The sequence below is a fragment of the Populus alba genome, chromosome 3 (assembly GCF_005239225.2).
Source record: "Populus alba chromosome 3, ASM523922v2, whole genome shotgun sequence".
Taxonomy (NCBI): domain Eukaryota; kingdom Viridiplantae; phylum Streptophyta; class Magnoliopsida; order Malpighiales; family Salicaceae; genus Populus; species Populus alba.
The window spans coordinates 14,410,150-14,433,936 of NC_133286.1; the positions used below are offsets into that span (position 1 = coordinate 14,410,150).

A 23,787-nucleotide genomic window follows, 5' to 3' on the forward strand; every position below is an offset into this window, starting at 1 on the left:
GCTTTAACAATTTTATTTTTTAAAATTATTTTTTATTTAATAATATAATAACAAAATAGTTGTTTATAAAATTAAACATTAACCAAATATCACGCTGTTTGTTTAAAACTATAATAATTTCATATGTTGCAAAACGAAATAAATTATGAAGATCATTTTAAAATTAATCAAATATTAAAAAAATAAAATTAATTAAGAAAAAAGTTAAAAAAAAAATCAATTGAAAGGAAAAAAAACTAAAAGATGGAGTTTTTTTTTTTTTTAAAAATATATTTTGGTATTTTTTTTAAACTCGACCTAACAAGTCAACCTTGAAATCTTTTTACTTGACACCTTTTTTAGCTTAAGTTTAAAAATAACCCGTATGAAAGTTGACTTTATATAACTTAGTTAACTTGGCTAGTTCAAATACAATCTAGATAATCAATAAAAACATGGTTTGACTTAAAAAAATCAAGATAACATCTTCTCTTCTTTCTTTTCTAATATTGAGACTGCGACATATTAAATGACTCGGGCTTCATGACTTAACTTATAAAACCAGTAACTCAGGTCGTGGGCTTCATTGGACTTAATTATTTTTTTAAAAAAAAATACTATTTTTTACTTAATAATATGATAACAAAAATATATGCTTGTAAAAATTAAGCACAAATCAAATATCAAAATATTTGTTTAAAATTACGATAACCTCATAAAAAGTAAATTAAAATAAATTATGATGACCAGTACAAAATCAATAAAATGTTAGAAGGTAAAATTTAAAGAAGAAAATTTTATTGGATTGACTCGAATTTCATAATGCAACTATATCTTCTAATTAAAGAGTTGAATTATTGTAATAGAATATATATTGAGCACCTTTTAAACTAACCAGGAGAATATGATGCAACTTTAAACATGTTGAGTCAAGAGCAAATTATTAAAAACATCATGAAAAATGATTAAAAAATATATAAAATTAACAACAATAGTTCTGAAATAAAACATGTCTCACGTAAAAATGCACTTAAAACAACAATTTCATTGCATAATTTTCTCTTACAATACATGAATATTATATCAAAAAAAAAATTTAATGCACTAAGAAAAGTTAGAATGAAGTATAAATAGATATCAATTTCAAGAGAGAAAAAGTAACATTGGAGTCATTTTACAAAATTCTAGTCTCTCTCAAAACACACAAATATACACACAAGGAGATTATTAATTTATATATCAAATAGAATAGAACCTATGTATTATCTTATAAATATAACGAATTATTAATTTACCATATTAATTTAACTCTGTTATTATATATAGTGCAACTCGCCTTAAAAAATTCTATTAGAATGAGCTAAATTAGGTTTGAAGCACATATTCATTATGATTAAGATGGGCTAAAACCTAAAATCAACCCTCCCAATTTCAGCCCTGTAAAAGCACATAATTTGTTGAACCAAAAGTAGCGAGTTTGGGATGATGACAACAATATATTTCCCTTTTCTTTTATTTCTAAAAAAGAAAAATAAATATCAAAATAATTTTTTTAGCCAATGGCCAGTGCAGCTCAAAGAACTATAACACACAGAAGAGAGTGAGAGACATTACAAAAATAACACCTTATAGCAGACAATTAAGAATGTTACAAGAAGAAGTATCTCTAACCCTATCCATCCTCTATGAACTGAAAAACCAGTTCCCGCTCAAGCGCCCCCAAGAAAAACATTGTCAAACTTGGACTAAAACCTTTAAAAAAGGCTGGAATATGATAAACCCGACCAAATTAAAGTGCACAGCTTGCTCTGGGACACCCCTTTCTGCATTATCAACAAGCACATAATCAGGTCAGGTCTAAAAGAAGAGTAGGAGTTGGAGCAATATGCTGTAGTTGGATTTGATTTCCGCTTTTGAACTGCTTGGACATTTCGTTGAAAACAGAGGGAATTATTCTATGAATGGTAAAATTAAGCTTAGAGGGGTCCAGTTAAAATCATAATATGCATCAACTTTTTCATTGTTTATCCTTTTCACCAGTCAGCATGGCATGGGAAAGCGCAAGCCAAGACAGGTGAGATGCATTTTTAGACCTGGATATTGTCCTCCATATTGAATCTCGTAATTCTCACCATAAACAATGGTGCAGCATTGCAAAAAATTTCAGGTATCCACTATGGCAATTCATCAGCAAAAGGAGCCGCATTTAAAGGAGCGTGAAAATGCAGTTTTCTGGAAGAATACACACCTAAATCAAGTCAGGGCCCTTCAGAGGATTCCACTAGGTCTTCATTGAATTCACCAAAAATATTTGGACATCCATCCCAATTTCCCTGCTCTCGAGCTTCCCAATAGCCACCACCATAGCGGAAAGATCCATTTTCACCTTCCTTTTGGAACCATCTGGGCTTCCATCCATGTTCTTGTAATTTCCTTGACTGTATAGAATAAATGAAATATGTTGACAACGGGTCCGCGAGTGCATATATAAGATTTATGACTCATTCCACCTCTTAATGTTCACATCTAGCCATGCAGAGAATTTCTTAAATACGATGTCTTCCAGATCTAAACTGATAAGTAGGATACAGATGATGTTAATAGAAGTAAAGTCTAGACATCGGTGCAACAGATAGGTAAACTAACAAAAATTTATATGATGGCCTAATTGTCCATATCTCATCTAGTTCATATGCAGCCCAAGCAACAGCAAAGTCACACTAGATATCTAATAATAGTAATAAAGTTCTAATCTTAGCCGGGGCAAAAAAGAAGTTCTTCCATCACCAATAGAAAGTTCAACTCATATTCCCTATTCTTATAATTATTCCAACATATCTGCACTAAAATGAAGTGTATAATTAAGTTAAAAAGATCAAAAGGAGTGAATATACCATTCTTTGCCTCCTCTCCAGCCGTTGTTTCTCTGCATTTGCTTTCTCATATTCCCCATTCTCCAAATGCCGCTGGTCTGGTCTAAGCCTGGAATCCGTGGGTGGGAGCCTCTCCTTAATCCGTTATCAAATACCCAGGAGTAGACATGGCTATAAAAAACAAGTAGAGATGCATACCTGGAAAAGAAAAATTAGAAAATCAAGTTGATACCTCATCACTACCTGGAGTCCTGGCGTCAATTCATTTAGGGTGATAGCAAACGTCGTCAAGTTGTACCGGGTGAGATTAAGAGGTGGCTTGTTCCTTTTCCAAAGCAAGGAATGGATATCGTAACTAGTTTATGATTTATCCATTAGGATTTGGCCAACATATCAAAAATATTTTTTCAATCCTTTTTTAGGATCCAAATGTAGACTTTAATATTTGTGGGGTGTAAAATTACACGATAAAGTACACCCTTAGGTATTAAAGATACAAGGTGTAGAAATGCGATGCTAAAATTCAGACTTTAGAACGGTTAGGATTTAACCCAATAAGGTAGATACTTTCTCATGAAGAGAGATCTACCTTGAGCCTTAGAAAGACCAACAAAAAGCAATCAAACAACAATGCAGCTTACCTTAGGTAGGGTGCACCGGGGGTGATGTGTCTTCCCCTTGCACAACCAGTCCCTTACTCAAACTCTCGCAGACCATAGATTTTTAGTGACCATAATATTAGGTGGCGACTCCAAAAAACCCTTCCCAACACACAACACACACCTCACATTAGGAGGCACGGCAAGGAGCCTCCGCCGTCGCCAAGACGACGTCGCGACCCCCTGCGACAAGTGTGATGAATCGATGGTAGATGCAGTGGTGGTTGCCATTTGCAGGAAGCAGAACAAGAATAGCAAGAAGGATGAATACTCGTTAGAGATTTTTAGGCTCTAATACCATAAAGAATCTTACACTGCAATACTATGTAATGTAACACACAACTTTCTATTCATTTGTTGTAACCTTTATATAGTCTTGAGAGCATAATTTTAGGAATTCAAATATGTGTAACGGAAAGGTATTTATAATCAAAATCAATAACAATATTTCAAACTGATCCTATAATTATGGAGAGCATAAAATCTGGCGTTTCTCATGGTAACAGCTGCAGTTGAATTGGCAATGATTTGATTTCATCAGATTCTTTGATAGTCTTGTCCATATAATCGACATAAAATTGATTTTAAATCCAAGCTAGCTATATGCATTTTTAAGGTATAACTCTTCTCATTTGAGCTATCATTTTTTGAAATTTCATGTAAAATAATTTTTATATATTGTGTCATGTTCGATTTCTAAAACTCATTGTTAAGTTCATGTAAAATTTCATTAAGTTTAATATTTTGAATAAGATCTATTTGTAAGATATCGCTACATGAATGAGATAACACATTCTTAATGGTTAATTATCAATTCTAAAGTTTTATTGGTCAATTTAAGAAGTAGGTTATATATATATATATATATATATATATATATATATATATATATATATATATATATATATATATATATAGAAAAATAGTTCTAAATGGACTTCTTCCTATACATGAAAATAATTTAGGATTAGAAGAGAAACATAAGTTTTTTTTTTTCATCAAATTGCTTTTAGATTTTTTTTTTCTTCTCAAAAGGCTTGTTATAGATCAATGTATGCTTTTTTTAAATAATTGCTTGAGAGTGAAAGTCATGAAGCTTTTAAGATCATGAGTGTCACACGTCACCCGCGGGGCATTGGCTGGTGATTTTTCATTTTTTGTTTGTTTGATTCGTTGGGAGTCGCCACCTAGTATTTAATTGAGAGCTACTAGGAAACCCAGATGTATTGGTTTTGTCAGAGATTTACGGGTAAGGGACCGATTGTGGTTAGGGAAGGTATTAGCACCCCTAACACACCCTACCTGAGGTAAGCTGATTTGTGGCTTTGATGTGTTAAAGAAGTTTTAATAATTATCTTTTCATCAGATATTAGAAATACGACTTACATGTAAGTTCATAATTCTTGACCGTGAGCAAATTAAAATATTAAATTCTTCTTTATTCTTTGCAATTTTATCATAAATAAAAAGAAACATTCATAAAACAAATACAAACACACACATCCATTTTCACTATATTTTCTTTTCTTTTCTTTTCCTTTTCTTTTTGTTTTTGCTTCCACATTTACAAAATACAAATTATAAAAACTCAAAACTAAACAAATATTACATTAAACAATTTGGAAATTACAAAATGACCTAAAACAACTCGGAACAGTATCAGACGAACTTCTGGAGCTGTCAGAACAGTGGCGGCACGTTGTTCCATGCACCACCGCCATTAGCGGCTCATGGATTCATGCGCCGCCGCCAATGAAGGTGGCAGGATTGGTGGATGGGAGCGTCTTCCTCTTCTCTGTCTCCCTACACCGACGGTGACCTGTAGCAGTAACAAAACCTCAAGAACCAGTTGATTTTAGTTTTTATTTCCTTTGTTTTTTTTGAAATCTGCTTCGTTTTTTTTCTTTTTAGATCGATCTGATGGTTGGTATCATCCACGAGGCTTGTGGATCTCTTTTGAGGACGGTGTTACTGTAGCTATCAGTGAAGGAGATCAATGGAGGCTCGGTCGAGAGAGAGGGGTGTTGCTACTAGAGGTAGTGATTTGGGTCAGCTGAGGACCAGTTGAAAGAGATGACTGGTCTTGGTTGGTCTATGGCAATTGATATTGAAGAGACCAAAGACGAAGAAGACGATGTTGAGGGGAAGATTGGTCTGGTTTGTCGATTCAAGGGGAGGAAATACAAAGGTTAAGGAAAGGGGGGTAGTGCAGATGCAGTCTGCCCTCTTGTTTCTTTGGTTTGTTTTTTTTTTTTTTTTTAAAGGAGGGGGGAGATGACCAGTTAAGGAGGTGGAGTGGAAGAACGATGGAGAGGGGAAATGGGGGCTGGTGTGCCGGGCATGGTCAGAAGAAGATGGTGAGCGGCAACTTAGGAGAGAAAATGAAAAGCCACCGGTGGGGTTGCGGCTGTGGTTAGGTAGAGATTGATTTTAGGGTTAGGTTTCCCTCCTTTTTTTGTATTTTTCTTTCAAAATTGCGTGCCTTGTGCAAGTGTTGGAAACTCCTATTTATAGGTAAATATATTGTTAGGTCTCCAAAGTTTGTCCCTCAACTTTTTTTTTTTTGTAAATTTTGATTTTTTTTTTTATTTTTTGTATTTTTTTGAAAACAAACAATATCAACATCTACTCAATGAAGAAAATCAATGATTTTGAAAATAACGCGTTAAAAGTCAAATTTGTTCCCAAGATCTTTGAAAATTTAATTTTTTTTTAGACAATGCTAAAAAGATAAAAATATATTAAAAAACATATTTTTTGTATTTTTCTGAAAAATTTATCAAAACATGGGTCAAAAATTGGATAGCAACAATGAGCATTATATTTTATATTTGATTATTCATGTTTATAAGTAGAGAGTTGCTTTCATTTAGTATCAGAACACTAAACTTAAGAACTTATGTTTTTTACTAATTTACATGTTTGCATTACATTGTGAATCGGATTAAAATTGTTTTGAACGTAACAAAAAATATTCAGGTTATCATAAAAAAATATTTGACATTGTTATTAAACTCAATCAAATAATTAAGTCAACCTCAAAACCTCTCAATCTAACTCCTTATCTAGCCTAGGTTGAAAATTTAACTGTGAAAGTTGCATCAATATGACCCAGTCAACTTGTTCAATTCAAAGGTAAATTGGCTGACAATAAAAAAAATCCGAGAATGAAATTAAAAAAAATATAATCTCTTGGCCTGACTTTTTGTATAACCTAGGTTTAAAATTAAAATATGTACGATTTAATCTAACGTAATTTAGTTAACTTGATCAATCCAAATACAACTTAGACTATAGTTAAAAAAAGCCATTTGATAAAATTAGGGGGGAAATTGAATGAAGAGAGGGGAAATTGGAAAAAAAAAAGGCTTTTTTTATAATAAAAAAAAAACAAAAAAAATAGCATGCTATATCTTTTAGTAAAGAAAGGCAATGCATTTTGGGTTAACAATTTTTTTTTGTGTGTTTTAATTTTTAGTCCATTAATGCTTAATTTAGTATTTTTATCATAATGCCAAACTTAATTTCATCTAATTAGCCTATAGAATGACTTAATTGAAAGAGAGATACAAAAGCTAGAAAACTAAAAAGGAAGAAGAAGAAGAAGAAGCTCTATAAAAGGATACAATTGAAAGGGGAAAAAAGTTAGAAATCTGGAGGGGAAAAAAAGCTTCACTTCATATAAATAGTGAATTTCCATGATGTTTCTCAATTGTTTTGGTGTCAATATGAGAATCACTATTTTGACTGTGGCTTTTAAATGTATGGTAATACTTGAAAACTAATATCACGTCTTTTTACATGTGCTCTTCTCAGAATTAGTTACAATTTATAACTTTTTAAAAGTCACATTCATAGGTAAAAGCAACAATCTTTCCAAACGGACACTTGGTTTAGTAGGGTGATTGTGTATTATTATTATTATTAGTTTGCAATAAAAAGTATCTACTGATAACTTCTTCCGCCCTTCCAAGAAACATGGATGAACTAGCTAGATATCATCATTGGAAGAGTCAAGCAAAGAAAAGGAGAAAGAAAGTACACCTACCACTTAATATTCAAAAGGTCATTTGAATGTCTAACCTTCAATTTTTATTTTTTTTCTTTCGAAAAAGCGCCGCCGCTAGGGCGATTCAGGCCACGAAATACCAGTGGTGCTTATAGCTTGAAGATGCACGACCATTAATTGCCAGAAGCTGTTGGAGAAACATCAGACACCAACCGAAGGAATATATACGAAGCAGCGTATGTATGCTCGTTGAACTTCATGGATCTTCGAGAAGAGACCCCCGGTCCCTACAAACCATATAAATAGTCTAATCTAGCTTAAATAGGAAAGCTAATAATTTCTTGTTCATATAATCAGCAGTTATGTCAATAGATCATGATGTCGAAGAGGTACATTCTGTTTTCTTCTTCTTCTTCTTTTTAAGATTGAATATTGAAATTAGCTTCCAGAATAATTTATTTTCTTGCATCAAACGATATGAATATCGATTGTTCTTGAAAAAAAAAAAACTTTTCAGTATTGATATACAATTTGATTCAAAAATATCCTTGACTAATTAATAAAAAAACCATCAACGGAAATACATTGGAGTGGAAAAATAAAAACTTAGATATTTTAACAACTCACACCGCAACGAGAAAGCAATTCGGTTGATGTCATATCTTAAACTTGATGCATCTTCTTTGTGGTTGTATGATGCATCTTCTTCGCTTGATAAGGAGATTGTGAATTAAAAAGTATGGAATAATAAATACTATAAACTGAAAGAGTGGGTTGTAATTCTATTAAACAAGAAACTAAAAGGCAATAATAGCCTTTCTCTGTAAAATATGAGAGGAAACACCGTGCTCTTTTTTCTCATTCCTTTTTCTTCTTTTTTTTCGGATACTTAATCTATTTTATCCATTTAAATTAGGTTAATTTCATGCCGCACTCGACATCGTGACGGCCCTAAAATTTAATCCTTGATTATGAAAAAAGAAAAGATTTCTGGCATTTTATTCTTTTAGAAAAAAGGTCTTGTTTAAGGAACCCTAACTGGTCATCAGAGATTCTATGGTACGAGACTGATTACGTAAAAGGGAAGATATTATCACCCCTTAAACGTTCTGCTTGAGGCAGACTGTATTGTTGATTTTATCTTAAATTGCTAAACATTTATTCGCTTACGCTATGATGATTTGCTTATAATATTCCTGACTCTGGCGCCAGTGAATATTCGATCTACGAGTACTTCCAATTCTGACATTGGTAAATATCACGTAGCTGTAAAACAAAAATAAATTTAAATTCATATTTTTATATTCCTGAATCTGACATCAGTGAATAAACAAATAAAATAAATTTATTTTTATGCATGCACAATCTTTTTATTTTTCTAGCTAAATAAAATAAAATACAACGAATAAAAATAATATAAATTTAAACCGATATTTTTATTTCTGACTCTAGCGTCATTGAATAAACCAATAAATTTACATTATTTTTATTTGTGCATACACATTTTTTATTTATTTTATTTTTTTCTACCTTTTTTTATTTTTTATTTTGGGCTAGGATGGGCCCAGCTCAGCCCACATGGGCTGGGCTTGACCCAGCCAGCCCTGCCAGGTCACTGGCCCAAGCCAGTGACCGGCTGGGCTCTGTTGCAGGCATGCGTGAATTACTCACGCATGCTTGCAACAGTAAGAAGGTAATTATATTACCTGCACAGTTACAAAATTCTATATTTGCAAAGCAGGGAGAAGGAGGAACTTACCCGGTAGCTAAAGGCGAAGGAGTGCGGTTGCTGATTGACTAGCCTCTTCTTGCTTTCCCTTCGTCTAGCCTTTTCTTTCTTGTTCTCTGGCTTTCTTTTGATTTTGCTGCTGGTGTGGTTCGTTTGTCAGTTCTCCTTGATTCCCTGTCTCCCTCTTGATTTTCTGTTCCTCTGTGCTTGCTGGGAGACAGACGAAGATGATGATATATGAAGATTTGGTGGCTGACAAAAACTTCCCCTCCACCTCTGTTTCTTGGCCTGTTCCCCCTCTCGGTTTTCGTCTTACACTCGTCGTTGCCCTGCTCGTTCGTGCTCTCTGGTTTTCTCGTTCAAAATCCCCTGCGTCTTCTGCCTCCTTCCTTCTCTTCTTTTTTTCGTCTGTCTTCACCCCCTGCCGTGCATGGCTTTTTTATTTTCTCCCCAGTCCCTTGGTTCTCTCCTCCCCTTCTACTTTCTTTCTCTGGCTTCTTATAGCCAGAGAAAGCCATGCCGTTACCCAGATAATAAAGTGACTGTTATTGCAGGAGTAATGGCGATGCATCGTTGGACATCCGTTTCTTCTAGTTTAGTGAACGGAAGAAGATGATGGGTTCTCTTTGAAACGACGCCGTTCAATTGTTAATGGCCATTTGTGTTTTCATCCTTGAAGTTTTGAAATTTTCGTAAGCAAGCCCCTAGATAAACTTTAATTGGACCCCTGCATTTCCGTGCTTTTTACAAAACAGTCCTTGGACTCTAACCTTTTGTAAGTTTGCCCGCCAATTAACCCAAACTTTGGTAATTCTTCAATTAAGTCCCTGATTTCATTAATTAAATTAATTTCAATCTTAATTAAGTCTAAAACTTGTCAATTCTCCAATTAAACCCTAGATTGGATTAATTAAATTATTTTTCAAGCTTAATTAAGTCTCAAAACTTATCAATTCTCCAATTAAACCCTTAATTGGATTAATTAAATTAATTCCAAGTTTAATTAAGTCTCAAAACTTATCAATTCTCCAATTAATCCCTTGATTGGATTAATTAGATTAATTCCAAAGTTTAATTAAACTCTAAAACTTCCAATCATGTTACCCTTAAGCCAAATTTTAATTCATCCTTCATTTTACTTGTTTTTCATTATCATTATTTTTTTTATCCTTTTCAATAAATAAAATAATATTAATAATTAAAATAAAAATGATCAAAAATTGAGTTATGACATTTTAGATTGGATTTTGCTATTTAGTTTTGTTTAGATTGGTATTGACTATTTGCAGTGTCAAGAAACAAAATCAATTATTAATTGATGTTTGATATGATAAAAAATTATAAAATTTAATTTTATTAAAACAATTAAATCTATAAGAATAAAATTTAAACACTAGATATGTATTAAGCCTCTTTCTCTTGTGAACATTAGGGATTGAGTTGCATGGGCAGAGGAAAGATTCCGCCCTTTTTTTTTTTTGCCTCTCAATGCTTTTTCTTTAAATTGATCTTTTCACATTAATTTTATTTAAGATTGGACTGGATAGGTTTTTTTTTCTTTCTTTGATATAGGGATCCCACAATATCAATGAAAAATTTCAACACATGTTTGATGCTCAGTTTTGTAAAATAAAATTTTATTTTATTAATCTAAAATAATTAAGACTTAAAAGGTCAAATTTAAAACTAAAAACATTTCATGGATTGAGCTGGTGCATGTAATACACATGCTAGCATGTGGGGTGAAATCAGTGTGTTCTAGTGGAATGCGTAACTCTCTCCAGTGGCAGAACACCACTATCCACAATTGCGTTAGAAGCATAGTAATGAGCTGGCTCATGGCAACAAAGTAACAACATTGAGGCTTCAACAATATTTTTTTATAGCATTGTATTACTTTTATTTCTGCTACTACTTTAATCAACCCAAACTTAAATGATTTGGGATGTAGTTATAATTATAATATAAATTTATCAATAGTATTTTTATTAATAATATTTTCACAATTATTATTATTAATAGTCAAATCAAACAGGTTATTATTTTATGATGCATCGAGTATACACTAACATGTTTTGCTATGAATCCTCTGCATCCTTTGGTAATAACAATATCTTCTTAATCATGTAGGTTTTTCCATCATCATATAAATATTCTTTGTTATGTACATCGAGTTTCCATAGTTCATCCTTGTCTTCGTAAAGTTATTACTTACATTTTTATTTTTTTATATAATGTTGATGGATTTCTAGCTCTTATTTTGTTATAGTCTATCTTATTCTAGTAAGGCTCTATGACTTTTATTAAGTTCATCCTCATCAACACCCTTTATATAGATAAGTGGTTATCTAAATGGACCTTTAAAGTGAATTCTATAAATTCTCTTAAATTGTTTCTTGGTTTTACTTACCTTACAGGGTCTTTTCTGAACCTTATGTATGGGGTTGGGCCAAACTTGAAAAAAGTTTCCAAGCATGTTTCTCTTCTCTTCATGATTTTTGTTTATGTCTCTCCATTGTAATTGATCCATCTGCTTAATTAAGTTTGCTATGGAATGCTCTTGTCAATCAAATTTTTATGATAGATATTTTTGCATTACTTTTGGAGCTGTTATAGTGATTAAGATGACCTCCACTCCTATTTCATGAAATGAGTTAATATCGTCTTCATCCATTAAATAGACTAATTTACTTTTATACCAATTAACAACATACAACATGAATAAGGTTCATCAATCCTTAAAGTTTTATAAAATCTAGAAAAAAAAATTAGGAATTTTCAAACTCTACAGCTACGACCCTAACATATAAAGAAAATTATCTGATATTTTGAAAAGTCTATTTAATTAAAATTCAATGAAAATAGCCTAAAATGTTGTTTTAAATATAAAAAAATCTAATTAGTAAAATCATATTTAATTTAAAAGTTCTAATTTAAATAGAAAAGAGAATCAAAATACAAAAAAAAATAAATCTTGAGCAATAATTTCTGTGTCAAATTTGAGCATGTTCCCAAACTTTAATAAAGCTGTCTTTTTTAGACTTCCATGGAACAAAGCGTTTATAAAATTTTGAAAAACATTACAGTACAATCTAACATGCAAATAAAAAATTATGCATATTTTTACAAAATTGCGCATTGGACTCTGCCATGATCCCCTTTAAAATCTAAAAATGTTAACAATTAAGTAAATAAAATAATTCTGCAAAAAATAATGAAGATATTGAATAACTATAAAGAAAGTGAGAGATGTATGTTAGAATTTTTATTTTGTAAGAATGAAAAACTAATAGTATAAAAAAATAAAATATCAAAATTTGTATGTAATTACTATTTTTAGGGTAAAAAATAATGTAAAATATCTGTAATTACTATTAAAAAGTCTCAATAATCTATTTGATAACAAAACAAAAATTAAATAAGAACATGATAATCTTATAAAAATAAAATAAAAATTAGAAATTTAATTACTAGCAAATCAAACACTCAACAATGAATTGAAAAAAAAAATCCATTTTAAATAAGGATAAAAAACTTTATTCGAGTCAGCATGCTAAATTTACAGTTTGGTTGTGAAGTCGAGATAACTCTGTGTAAAAGAAATTAAAAACAATGAATGACAACTTTCAAGCAAATTAAAAAAAAAAAAAAAACTAAAGAAAAACTTGATTAAAAGAAGGTAAAAAAAAAAAAAAAAAACCCTAAGTCAAGTTATTTAGAAGAACATGTGACCTAAAATATAAGATCTCTATAACTCTATAGAAAGGAAAACGATAAAATTTTTGAAGTTGAATGTTATATAATCTAGTGTTGAACAATGAAATTAAAAAAAAAACATTTTATAAAAACTAAAAAGAGGCCAAATCAAATTGAGCTAATTTTTAAAATTTATAACACGAGTTATGAGACTGAGTTACTAACTAATAAATAATTTTACTATGCTAAAAAATATATAAAAAGACAACATAGTCCTAATTTTTATTGAGAAAAGAAAAGAAAACGATAAAAACATTATTTCATTCGGTGTTTTGTGTCTTGCTGGATTCCTAAGCTCTTTTAATTTTCTAGACAATAGCTATGATGGGCTATGGCACTCCAACTCAACACAAACTAGATGTAATGTCCGCGCACTACCGCAAGCTTGTGGCATGTTTGTATATTATTGTAAATTTATACAAAAAAATTATATGAAGAAATATTGTTACAATATACAATGTTTTCAAGAAAAAACTAAAAAAATAATTTTAGAAAAAAAAACATTAAAAAAGTAAAGGAAAAAAAACCTTCAGGGAAACACTGTAGTAATCTTTAGTGTTTCATGAAAAAATATACAGTTATAATTTTCAACCAGCTCAATATTAAAAAAATAAAATTGACGAAGATAATTTAAAAAAAATTCATAACAAAACAAAATATGTGGAGAATGACTGTAACAATCCATAATGTTTTTTTTAAAAAAAAGCACAAAGCAAAATTCTCAACCAACTTAATATTAAAAAAAAAAAAACAACAAATTTTTTTTGAAAAAAATCATATAAAAAACCAAAAATCATGAAAAGAAAAAAGAAAAAAAATACCAATATAAAGAAATACTATAACAATCCACAATGTTTTGTGAGGAAAACTACAATTGTAATTCTTAATCAACTCAATATTTAAAAAATAAAATCAACAAAGATAATTAAAAAAAAGGCATAAAAACCATGTTTGTTATCGAAGGAGTTACTATGGATTCGTCTCCTTCTGATAATATTAAATATGTTATTATTGGAGTTATGGTGTTCTTGATATCTCATTATTTCCTCTCTTTTTTCATTTTTTATGCCGTTATTTGGTTATTGTGTCGGAATTTTCTTTTTCCTTCTTCCTTCCTCAATTTTTATATTTAGTTAATTTTAATTTTATTATTATTTTATCTATTAAACTTGCTTGTGTTTAAATTGGATGAAAAATAACTATTTTCTAAGCATTACTCGAAAAATAAATATTAAATTTAGTTAAAAAAAATTGCACAAAAACAAAAGATGAAATAAGAACTAAAATCAAGTAAATAAAAAAAAAATGAGGAACTAAATAAAGAATTGAACTTGGGAAAAAAATCTTGCTCGTGTGAGCAGAGCAGGTCTCACATAAATATATATTTTTATTTACTAGCCAGATAAGTTAAAAACCCATAATGGATTGAAATGGTAAAAATCAGTATAAAGAACAACATTATAAATAAATGTGAAAGCATCCAAGAATATTTGACCCTGCATTTCAACACTAGAACACATCGTGGTTGAATCTGAAAGCCATGTTAAGTACAATCCTGTCTGTAATTATTCCAGTTTTTTACATGGCAGTTGGTTTCTTCAGGTTTTTTTATTAGGAAAAAAAAACATGCGGGGAACGGAAAAAAATGTAAAAAATAAAAATACGTGGGCAAAGTTATAATACTTTCCCTGCTTGTTTTAGAGTATTGTTAATATGGTTCTTAAGTTTCGCATATTTCTCACCCTCGCCCCTTAAAAATTATTTATTTCCTCTTTAAAGTCTCATAATAACTTGGCCCCTCCAAGAAAAGTTTTTCGCTCTCCACCTTTGCCATCTCTTTCTTCCAAATTCCAGCTGCCACCCAAAACAAAAACTTTTCCAATCACACTCTGCAATTGCCACCTCGAAATCATAGGGTCCACTAACATGTGGAGAGAAAACTGGGATATGCATTGAGGGTGTTCACTAAATTTTTCTTGCTAAAATTTCAAATTTTTTTTTTTTTGCTAAAATTAAGTGTGATTTATACTTTCTAGATCGTTTTGATGTGCTGATATCAAAAATGATTTTAAAAAAATGAAAAGACATTATTGGCATACTTTTCGGCACGAAAAGCTATTTGAAAAGCAACCACTACCACATTTCCAAACACCCTCTTAAGACTGTTTGGTATTGTGGTTGGAACTGTGTTTTGTTCCAACCACAAAAAAATAGTTGTTTGATAAATATTTTAAACGAAGATTTTAAAGGTGGGTCCCATTAAAAATTGTATTTGCACTGCAGGTTTTGGTGGAGCAGAAAATTACTGCTTTTCACTTTTCATTACCTCTTGTTGTCATATCCTGCATTATTCACTTCTTAAGCTTTCTCTATCAGGATGATCCTTTACACCAGCTTTACCATCAACTTGATGATTCAAATTTTCTTTCTAGGTAAAAATTGAGTCACCCCAGGAAGGCTGAACAAAAAATAATTATCACAAAATAGTTTCATGTCCAAGCAAACACCACAACAAGAACACTTCAAATCCTCCTCACCAATTTCACTTAGCTTACCACCCCAAATCTCGAAGGTCATCAAGTTTTATTTTTTTTTTTGGATTCGAGGAAACCCCATCTCCTGAAAAGTGTACTTTGTGGGTCCAGATAAGTGAGTAAAACCCCGGTTATTCTAGACTCTTACAAGAGATGCACGCCCTGACTCGAACTCGAAACCTGTTATACAGATCTCAAATCCCAGAATCTTGAAGGTCATGAAGTTGCTTCATCCAAAAAAAGAAAGCAAACTTGTTCAAAGCTGAGCAGTGAGATGAGGATGACTAGTCCTCACACATATCTTGCAAGACTGATCAGAATCCATTCAAGGATTGCATAGACTAGGAGAGCGATCTTGTTGGTGTTTCTGTTCAGCATGGTTGCAAACTTGTTACTGGCCATGGACTTGCTATGTTTTTCTTGCTATGTACAAGGAGATGGAGTTGGGTAAGATATCAAAAGATAATCTATCAAAGGTGAAATTAAATGGCTTTAAGACAGAGAAAAGGGCGACAGTGAATGTTATGAACAGTGACAGGTAAATTAATTCACGGGTCACTTGTCATTGAATCACATCCGACCAGAAAAAAATTTAATTTTTTTTAATTGTGTTTTATTTAAAAATTAGTATTTAATATTATTTAATAACATTACATAAATTAGAAGGAGATCGCTTGATAACGTAACATTTGCATAATTTGATCGCAATCCCAATTTTATTCCTGATGATATTTTACCTGATGTTGTTGCGTGCTTAGGAAACTAAGGAAACTATAGTCTTTATTGGATGAATTTCGTACGTGATGAAATAGTAGATAGTTTAATGAAACAATAAAAAAATATTTGATATAAGTATTTTTTTATTTCATGATATAATAGCAGTACTTAAATCTACAATAATTAAATTTAAAAACCATCTATATATATATATATATATATTGATTATTTTATAACCTTAATTTAAAAGAGATTTTTAACGAAACACAAAAACTACTTTTTGTTCAACCTCAATTTCAACCATAATTTTAACCAAATATTTTTTTTTTCAAACCAACCTTAATTAAAAATACTTTTTATAAAATAATCTTTTTTAAAACCACAACCATAACATCTACCACAATATCAAACACACACCTAATTATAAATGACCATGGTAGCGTGTGAGTTGAGTTTTGTTATATTTATATTTTATTTATTATTTATCAAATAAATAATTTAAATATTTATAAATTACTCGTCAAGTTTTGAATATATTTATTACCTAGTATTATTTACTAATGAATAAAAAAATAAAATTATATATATATATATATATGAGATGTATGTATATGTATATTAAATAATAAAATGATAAATATTGTTTGTGTTTGTGTTTTTATGCTAATATTAAAGCATGTATACATGTTAAAAAATATAAATATAATATAAATATCTATTTAAGATTAGATTCGGGAATATTTATATCTTATTTATTATCTTTTAATTTCAAAAAATATTTACTCCAATCAATATCCATTGTTATTAAATTGCCGCCTCTAAATCTGATATATATATATAGGGACATAAACAAGAAGAAGTGCTGGAGTCTACAGTGAACTACTGAATAAATTTTCATTAAACATAAGCTGGCACCTTTCACTTTATACAAAATACAACTACCTTACTGTTTATTTTTAACATTATTAGATCCCCTTAAATCCCCTATAAAAAGGGGCAGTTCCAAAGCATTCAGTGTGTCACATGGTTTCTTCTTTTCCAGTCTCTCATATTTCTAGTTCTTAGGCTTCGATCCAAAATTAAAATCAAATCAATGTCTCTTCCAGAAACACAAGGCAAGACCCTCCCAGATGCGTGGGACTATAAGGGCCGCCCTGCGGAGCGGTCCAAAACTGGTGGCTGGACCAGTGCTGCCATGATTCTAGGTTACAGCTTTCTTTCATTTTCTATGATATTTATATCCTACTTATCTGTATATGTTTCTCCATCTGATCTCTCACTCTCCTGTTCTGGGTTTTATCAGGCGGAGAGGCAATGGAGAGACTAACAACACTTGGTATTGCTGTTAATCTGGTGACGTATCTGACTGGTACTATGCACCTGGGCAATGCTACCTCTGCCAACACTGTCACCAACTTCCTTGGAACATCTTTCATGCTTTGTCTGCTTGGTGGTTTTATTGCTGACACCTTTCTTGGAAGGTTTAACCAGTTTTTTGCACTTTCGGTCTTTATTTATTTTGTGCTATATTTGTTTCTGAATTCAGGATTATTGTCTGCTTTCTGATTTCTTAACCCTTTCCTTTGTTTCATGACAGGTATCTTACCATCGCCATCTTCGCCACCGTGCAAGCAACGGTAAGGCCATCGCACTTGCCATTATTCGAACCATTTTTTTTAATGATCCATCAGTGGCCAGGGAACTTTGTGTTAATTGTAACAAATTGAAGTTTGCTAGCCGATACACAGCTATATATACACATGTAGAGTACTTGCCCTACTCCCCAGGGCACTGGCTTCGCCTTTAATTTTTTTCCTGCACCTGAAGTTTGTTGTTGCGCGTTAATTAGCTAGCTGATTTCTCTTCATATTTCCTTTTGAGTAAATTATTTCAATATTTTATTATAAATCTTTCTTCTTGGTCGTAAGAGGTTATGCACCTTGTTTTTATTTGGTTCCTAATATACTACTTCACTTGTTTCATTTTTCTTAATAATTTTTGTTGACCAGGGTGTCACAATCTTGACTATCTCCACCGTAGTCCCAAGCCTCAGGCCACCAAAATGTGTGGACAACACGGATTGCATCCCTGCTAACGGAGAACAACTCACGGTTCTTTATTTGGGCCTGTACCTCACTGCCCTCGGCACTGGAGGTCTAAAATCAAGCGTCTCAGGATTTGGCTCGGATCAATTCGATGAAACGGACCCAAAAGAACGAAAACAGATGCTCAATTTCTTTAACTGGTTCTTCTTTCTAATCAACCTAGGTGCACTTTGTGCAGTGACAGTTCTGGTTTACATACAAGATAATTTGGGGAGAGAATGGGGATATGGCATATGTGCCTGTGCTATTGGGCTAGCCCTATTTGTGTTCCTTTCTGGCACAAGGCGGTACCGGTTCAGGAAATTGGTGGGTAGTCCATTGACACAGATAGCCACTGTTTTTGTGAGTGCTTGGAGAAAAAGGCACATGGAATTACCTTCAGATGTGTCTCTTCTTTACAACGTCGATGATGTTGAAGAGGGAAGCAAGGAGAAGAAGCAAAAGCTGCCACATACCAAGCAATTCCGGTTAGTATTTTATTTAACATTAATAACTTCTTCTTTTTATTATTTATTATTTTCTCCTCAACTAGAACACTCTTTTTTTTTTTAATTGGAATTTATTTCATTTTGTCTTGAAATACATGATTTGAGGATATGGTAGCTTTCATGTCATTGAAGATTAATAATTATGTTTGTCCTATTCGACCTAATTGAGGAGCTCATCCATATCATCAAATCCCTAAAGCTCAAAAAGACATTGCAGTTCTAAAATATGGAGATCTTAACAATTTTATACAAATCAAAAACAAAAATTATATCATTTTAAAATACCAGAGTCGGTTTATTTTTACATTTTAAAAAACTATAAAATTTTATTTTTTTTCTTAGCTATATATATATATTAACATGCTATAATACTAAAAATAAAATTTAAAAAATAAATAAATATTACTTCAATATATTTTGACGTAAAAACACATCTTAAAAAATAAGTTACTGCAATACCAAACTAATATCTCAAGCCATTTTGTCTCGCAATCGAATCTCCTGTGGTGATTTTTGTCTTCAGCATTTCATTTCACATTCCCCCAAACTATCTCGTGACAGATGTTTTAGCTTCAATTTTTTAAAACCTTCTCTGGACAGTGGAAACCTTTAGGCTTGAGTGCTTTACATGGTACATGTTACACAAAATGAGTGGAAGAAAACAAATAGGAAATTATGTGTTGGTCAGTAACGAGGCCCACCAGCTATCTGTCAGTCCATGCCCATGGATGGGTTATCTAGCAATTTTAGAGTTACGTGATAATACACACTGATCATGCCATAACTTTTATTTATTCTTCATATATATACGGTGCAGTTTCTTGGACAAAGCAGCGATCAAGGGCCTAGAAGTGGGCAAGGTAAACAAGTGGAGTTTAGCAACCATAACAGATGTGGAAGAAGTGAAAATGGTAATTAGAATGATGCTCATTTGGGCTACTACTGTGATGTTTTGGACTGTCTATGCCCAGATGACCACATTTTCCGTGTCACAAGCCACCACCATGGACCGTCGCATCGGAAAATCTTTCCAAATACCTGCAGCATCACTGGCGGGTTTCTTTGTTGGTAGCATTCTTTTGACTGTTCCTGTTTATGACCGAATTATCGTCCCCGTTGCAAGAAGAGTGCTTAAGCATCCACAAGGGCTAACCCCATTAAGACGCATAGGAGTCGGGTTGGTTTTATCCATTGTTGCCATGATAGCCGCAGCACTCACTGAGAAGAAGAGGCTGAGAGCCGCCAGATTACATGGTTTGGCTAATGATCCAACGGCCGAGATCCCATTGAGTGTGTTCTGGCTGGTCCCGCAATTCTTTTTTGTGGGGTCTGGTGAAGCTTTCACATATATAGGGCAGCTTGATTTCTTCCTGAGAGAGTGTCCGAAGGGGATGAAGACGATGAGCACAGGGCTGTTTTTGAGCACGCTTTCTCTAGGGTTCTTTGTCAGCTCTTCATTGGTTACTATAGTGCACAAGGTGACTATGAACAAGCCATGGTTAGCTGATAATCTAAACCAAGGGAGGCTCCATGATTTCTACTGGTTGTTGGCAATCTTGAGTGCTTTGAACTTTGTCATATATTTGATTTGTGCCAGATGGTATGTCTACAAGGACAAGAGGCTCGCCGTCGACGAGGGAATTGAACTGGACGAAGTTGATGAGCCCACTTTCCACTGAAATGTGTTTTATATTATACTTTTGTACGCCCCTTTCGCCCACTTTGTGTAGTGCGTGGCAGTTTCACCTAGTTTTTAATCTGAACAGTGTTTTATATTATACTTTTGTACGCACTTTTCGACCACTGTGTTGAGCATGGCAGTTTCACCATGTTGTTAATTCTGTTCTGCTAAGTGTTTTGTTTTTTTAATTAAAATAAAATATTTTAGTTTTAAAGTGTTTTAATGTGCTGTTTTGTTTTGGTAAGTGTTTTATTTTTCCAATTAAAATAGAATGTTTTAGTTATGGAGTATTTCAGCGTGCCGTTTCAAGGTTGTACTATATATATATTCAACAAACATAATTTAAATTCAAGATAAATTAATTATAAATTATGCAATACAAACACAATACCAAACAAATATAATTTCAAAATTTAAAATATTTCTAAATAGTCAAGATTAAATAGATCATTAACTTAAAGTAATTCAACTTAAACAAAATATCAAAATATTATGAAAGTAAAATATTTTAACAAAAATATTTTAAATATAAAGTTAAGTCAATGTTATTAAGTGGCTAATGGAATCTGAAGCATCCCTTGTTTTTGCTCAAATTCCTATAAAGTATAAACATGAATATAAACCATATATATTAGTGATAAATCTAATTTTAAAAAATTAATATTATTGTTAATGAAAATAGTAATAATAATTTTCAACATTATTATTAATATCATTGCTATTGAAAATAAGAATGAAAAAAAGCTTTTTTTATAATCAGGTGGTTTAACTAATGAAATTAAGTAAAGTTCAATTTGATTCAATGGCTTTTCAAGAGCGAAACGGAACATGTGGAATGAAACCGGAATGTTTCGGGTGGAATTTAGCCGAAAAATCCGGAACTGACCGAGATTTAAAATGAAATGAAATTTGTTCTGTTTTGTTCCGTTTTTTGAATTGGTATAGAATGTTTCAATCATTCTAGACGGAACGGAACAGAATTGACAACCTTGATTTCACCTAGTTTTTATTTTTTTTTAATTTTAAATTATTTTTTTTAAAGTGTTTTAAAAAGATAACATATTATTACTCTAGGCTTCCCCATTTATCATGTTAAAACCACGAAGCAAATTATGAACTCTAATCGCTTTAACAATTTTATTTTTTGAAATTATTTTTTATTTAATAATATAATAATAAAAATTAATTGTTCGTAAAATTGAACATCAAACAGATATCACGATGTTTGTTTGAAACTATAATAATTTCATATATTATAAAACGAATTAAATTATGAGGATCATTTTAGAATCAATTAAATATTAAAGGATAAAATTAATTAAGAAAAAAGTAAAAAGAAATTCAAATGAAAAGGAAAAAAATTTAAAAATAAATTTTTAAAAAATATATATATTTAAAATTTTTATTAAACTCGACCTAGGAGTTAGCCTTAAAATTCTTTAACTTTTTCTTAACTCAAGATTAAAAATAACCTATGTGAAAGTTGACTTTTAATAACCTTCTAGACAATCAATCAATGAAAGCATGATTTGATTTTAAAAAAATTAAAGCGGTTCAGGAAATTGGTGGGTAGTCCATTGACACAGATAGCCACTGTTTTTGTGAGTGCTGCACATGGAATTACCTTCAGATGTGCCTCTTCTTTACAACGTTGATGATGTTGAAGAGGGAGGCAAGAAGCTGCCACATAGCAAGCAATTCCGGTTAGTGTTTTATTGAACTTTAATAACTTCTCTCTTTTTTTATTATTATTTATTTTCTCCTCAACTAGAAAACTTTTTTTTTTTTTAATTGGAATTTATTTCATTTTGTCTTGAAATATATGATGAGAACATCCTTCTTCCTTCTCGGTCTGCCTATTAAATGGATCTTCACTCCTATATTATGAACAGGCCAGAAGCCATAGCTAAACCAAATATTTCATTATAAATTGATTTTAAAAAAGGTTCTCTATATTCTAAGGTGCAACTTTTGCTACCAGCAAGTGCTTTTCTTCTACAGGAGTAAAATGTCATGAGAAGGAGTTGCTTTCATGTCATTGAAGATTAATAATTACATTTTAGCTAATTGAGGATCGCATCCATATCCTCAAATCCCTAAAGCACTAAAAAGACATTGCAGTCCCTAAAACATCTGAATCTTAACTTTCATTTACAAATCAATCAGGATTGGTTTCGTGATTCCATTTTCATACATCTTATAATAATATTAGTATATATATTCAAACTTTCCAAGAGGGTATCGCTATGATCTATAGCTTCTACCACTCTTGACGTGTAAGTTGAAAAATATTTATAATTTATTATGTTAGGTATGTATTTTAATGGTTTTGTTTTTGATAATTTTGATTAAAAATATATTAAAATAATTATTTTTTATATTAGTGCATCAAAATTATATTAAAAAATCCCTAAAGCCCCAAAAAGACATTGCAGTCCCTAAAACATCTGGATCTTAACATTAATATATATACAAATCAATCAGGATTGGTTTCGTGATTCCATTTTCATACATCTTATAATAATATTAGTATATTCAAACTTTCCAAGAGGGTATCGCTATGATCTATAGCTTCTACCACTCTTGACGTGCAAGTTGAAAAATATTTATAATTTATTATGTTAGGTTTGTATTTTAATGGTTTTAATTGTTTTTGATAATTTTGATTAAAAATATGTTAAAATAATTATTTTTTATATTAGTACATCAAAATTATATTAAAAAATACTAAAAATATATAAATTTAATGTCTTTTCAAGTCAAATACATTTTTAAAATGCTTTCAAAAACAAAAAACATTGTATTCTTAAACATTAGAATATGTTTGTTTTTGTATTTGAAAAATATTTTAAAAAAAAATAGATTTTTTTAGTTTTTGTTTACTTCAAATTATTTTTCATGTGTTTTTAAATTATTTTAATGTGCTGGTGTGATATATAAATTTTAAAAAATAAATAAATATTATTTTAATATATTTTTAAATAATGATTATCGCAATACCAATATAATATATGAAGGCACCGGAGCCAGTCTGTCTCGCAATCGAATCTCTTGTGGTGATTTTTGTCTTCCAGTTCACATTTCCCCTCAAGCTATCTCGTGACAGATGTTTTAGCTTCAATTTTTTAAAACCTTCTCTGGATAGTGGAAACCTTTAGGCTTAACAAATAGAAATGTCACACAAAATGAGTAGAATTGAACTGGACGAAGTTGACAAGCCCTTTTTCCAATGAAATGTGTTTTATATTATACTTTTT

At 31.2% G+C, this 23,787-nt stretch overlaps 1 protein-coding gene and 1 long non-coding RNA gene across 2 annotated transcripts; one reads left to right on the top strand and one right to left on the bottom strand.

Annotated features, from left to right (window-relative positions):
- Window positions 1-2,391: 2,391 nt before the first annotated feature.
- On the bottom strand, window positions 2,392-3,195 carry LOC118028767 (uncharacterized). Its single transcript, XR_012169465.1, has 3 exons — window positions 3,096-3,195; window positions 2,874-2,987; window positions 2,392-2,417 (listed from the first exon to the last, which is right to left on the bottom strand). It is a non-coding gene; the product is annotated as an uncharacterized lncRNA (long non-coding RNA).
- Window positions 3,196-17,282: 14,087 nt separating this feature from the next.
- Window positions 17,283-20,744, top strand: LOC118028592 (protein NRT1/ PTR FAMILY 6.3). The gene is made up of 5 exons (XM_035032237.2): window positions 17,283-17,461; window positions 17,560-17,737; window positions 17,854-17,893; window positions 18,266-18,828; window positions 19,667-20,744. The coding sequence occupies exons 1-5, from the start codon at window positions 17,350-17,352 to the stop codon at window positions 20,526-20,528; spliced, it is 1,755 nt and encodes a 584-aa protein (XP_034888128.1). The 5' UTR covers window positions 17,283-17,349; the 3' UTR covers window positions 20,529-20,744.
- The last annotated feature ends 3,043 nt before the right edge of the window (window positions 20,745-23,787 follow it).

Excerpts from the sequence above, each read along its gene's own strand:
- LOC118028592 (XM_035032237.2), top strand. The coding sequence starts at position 17,350 with ATGTCTCTTCCAGAAACACAAGGCAAGACCCTCCCAGATGCGTGGGAC. Across the intron at positions 17,462-17,559 it reads CAGTGCTGCCATGATTCTAG|GCGGAGAGGCAATGGAGAGA; the intron begins GTTACAGCTTTC and ends GGGTTTTATCAG. Across the intron at positions 18,829-19,666 it reads CCACATACCAAGCAATTCCG|TTTCTTGGACAAAGCAGCGA; the intron begins GTTAGTATTTTA and ends TATACGGTGCAG.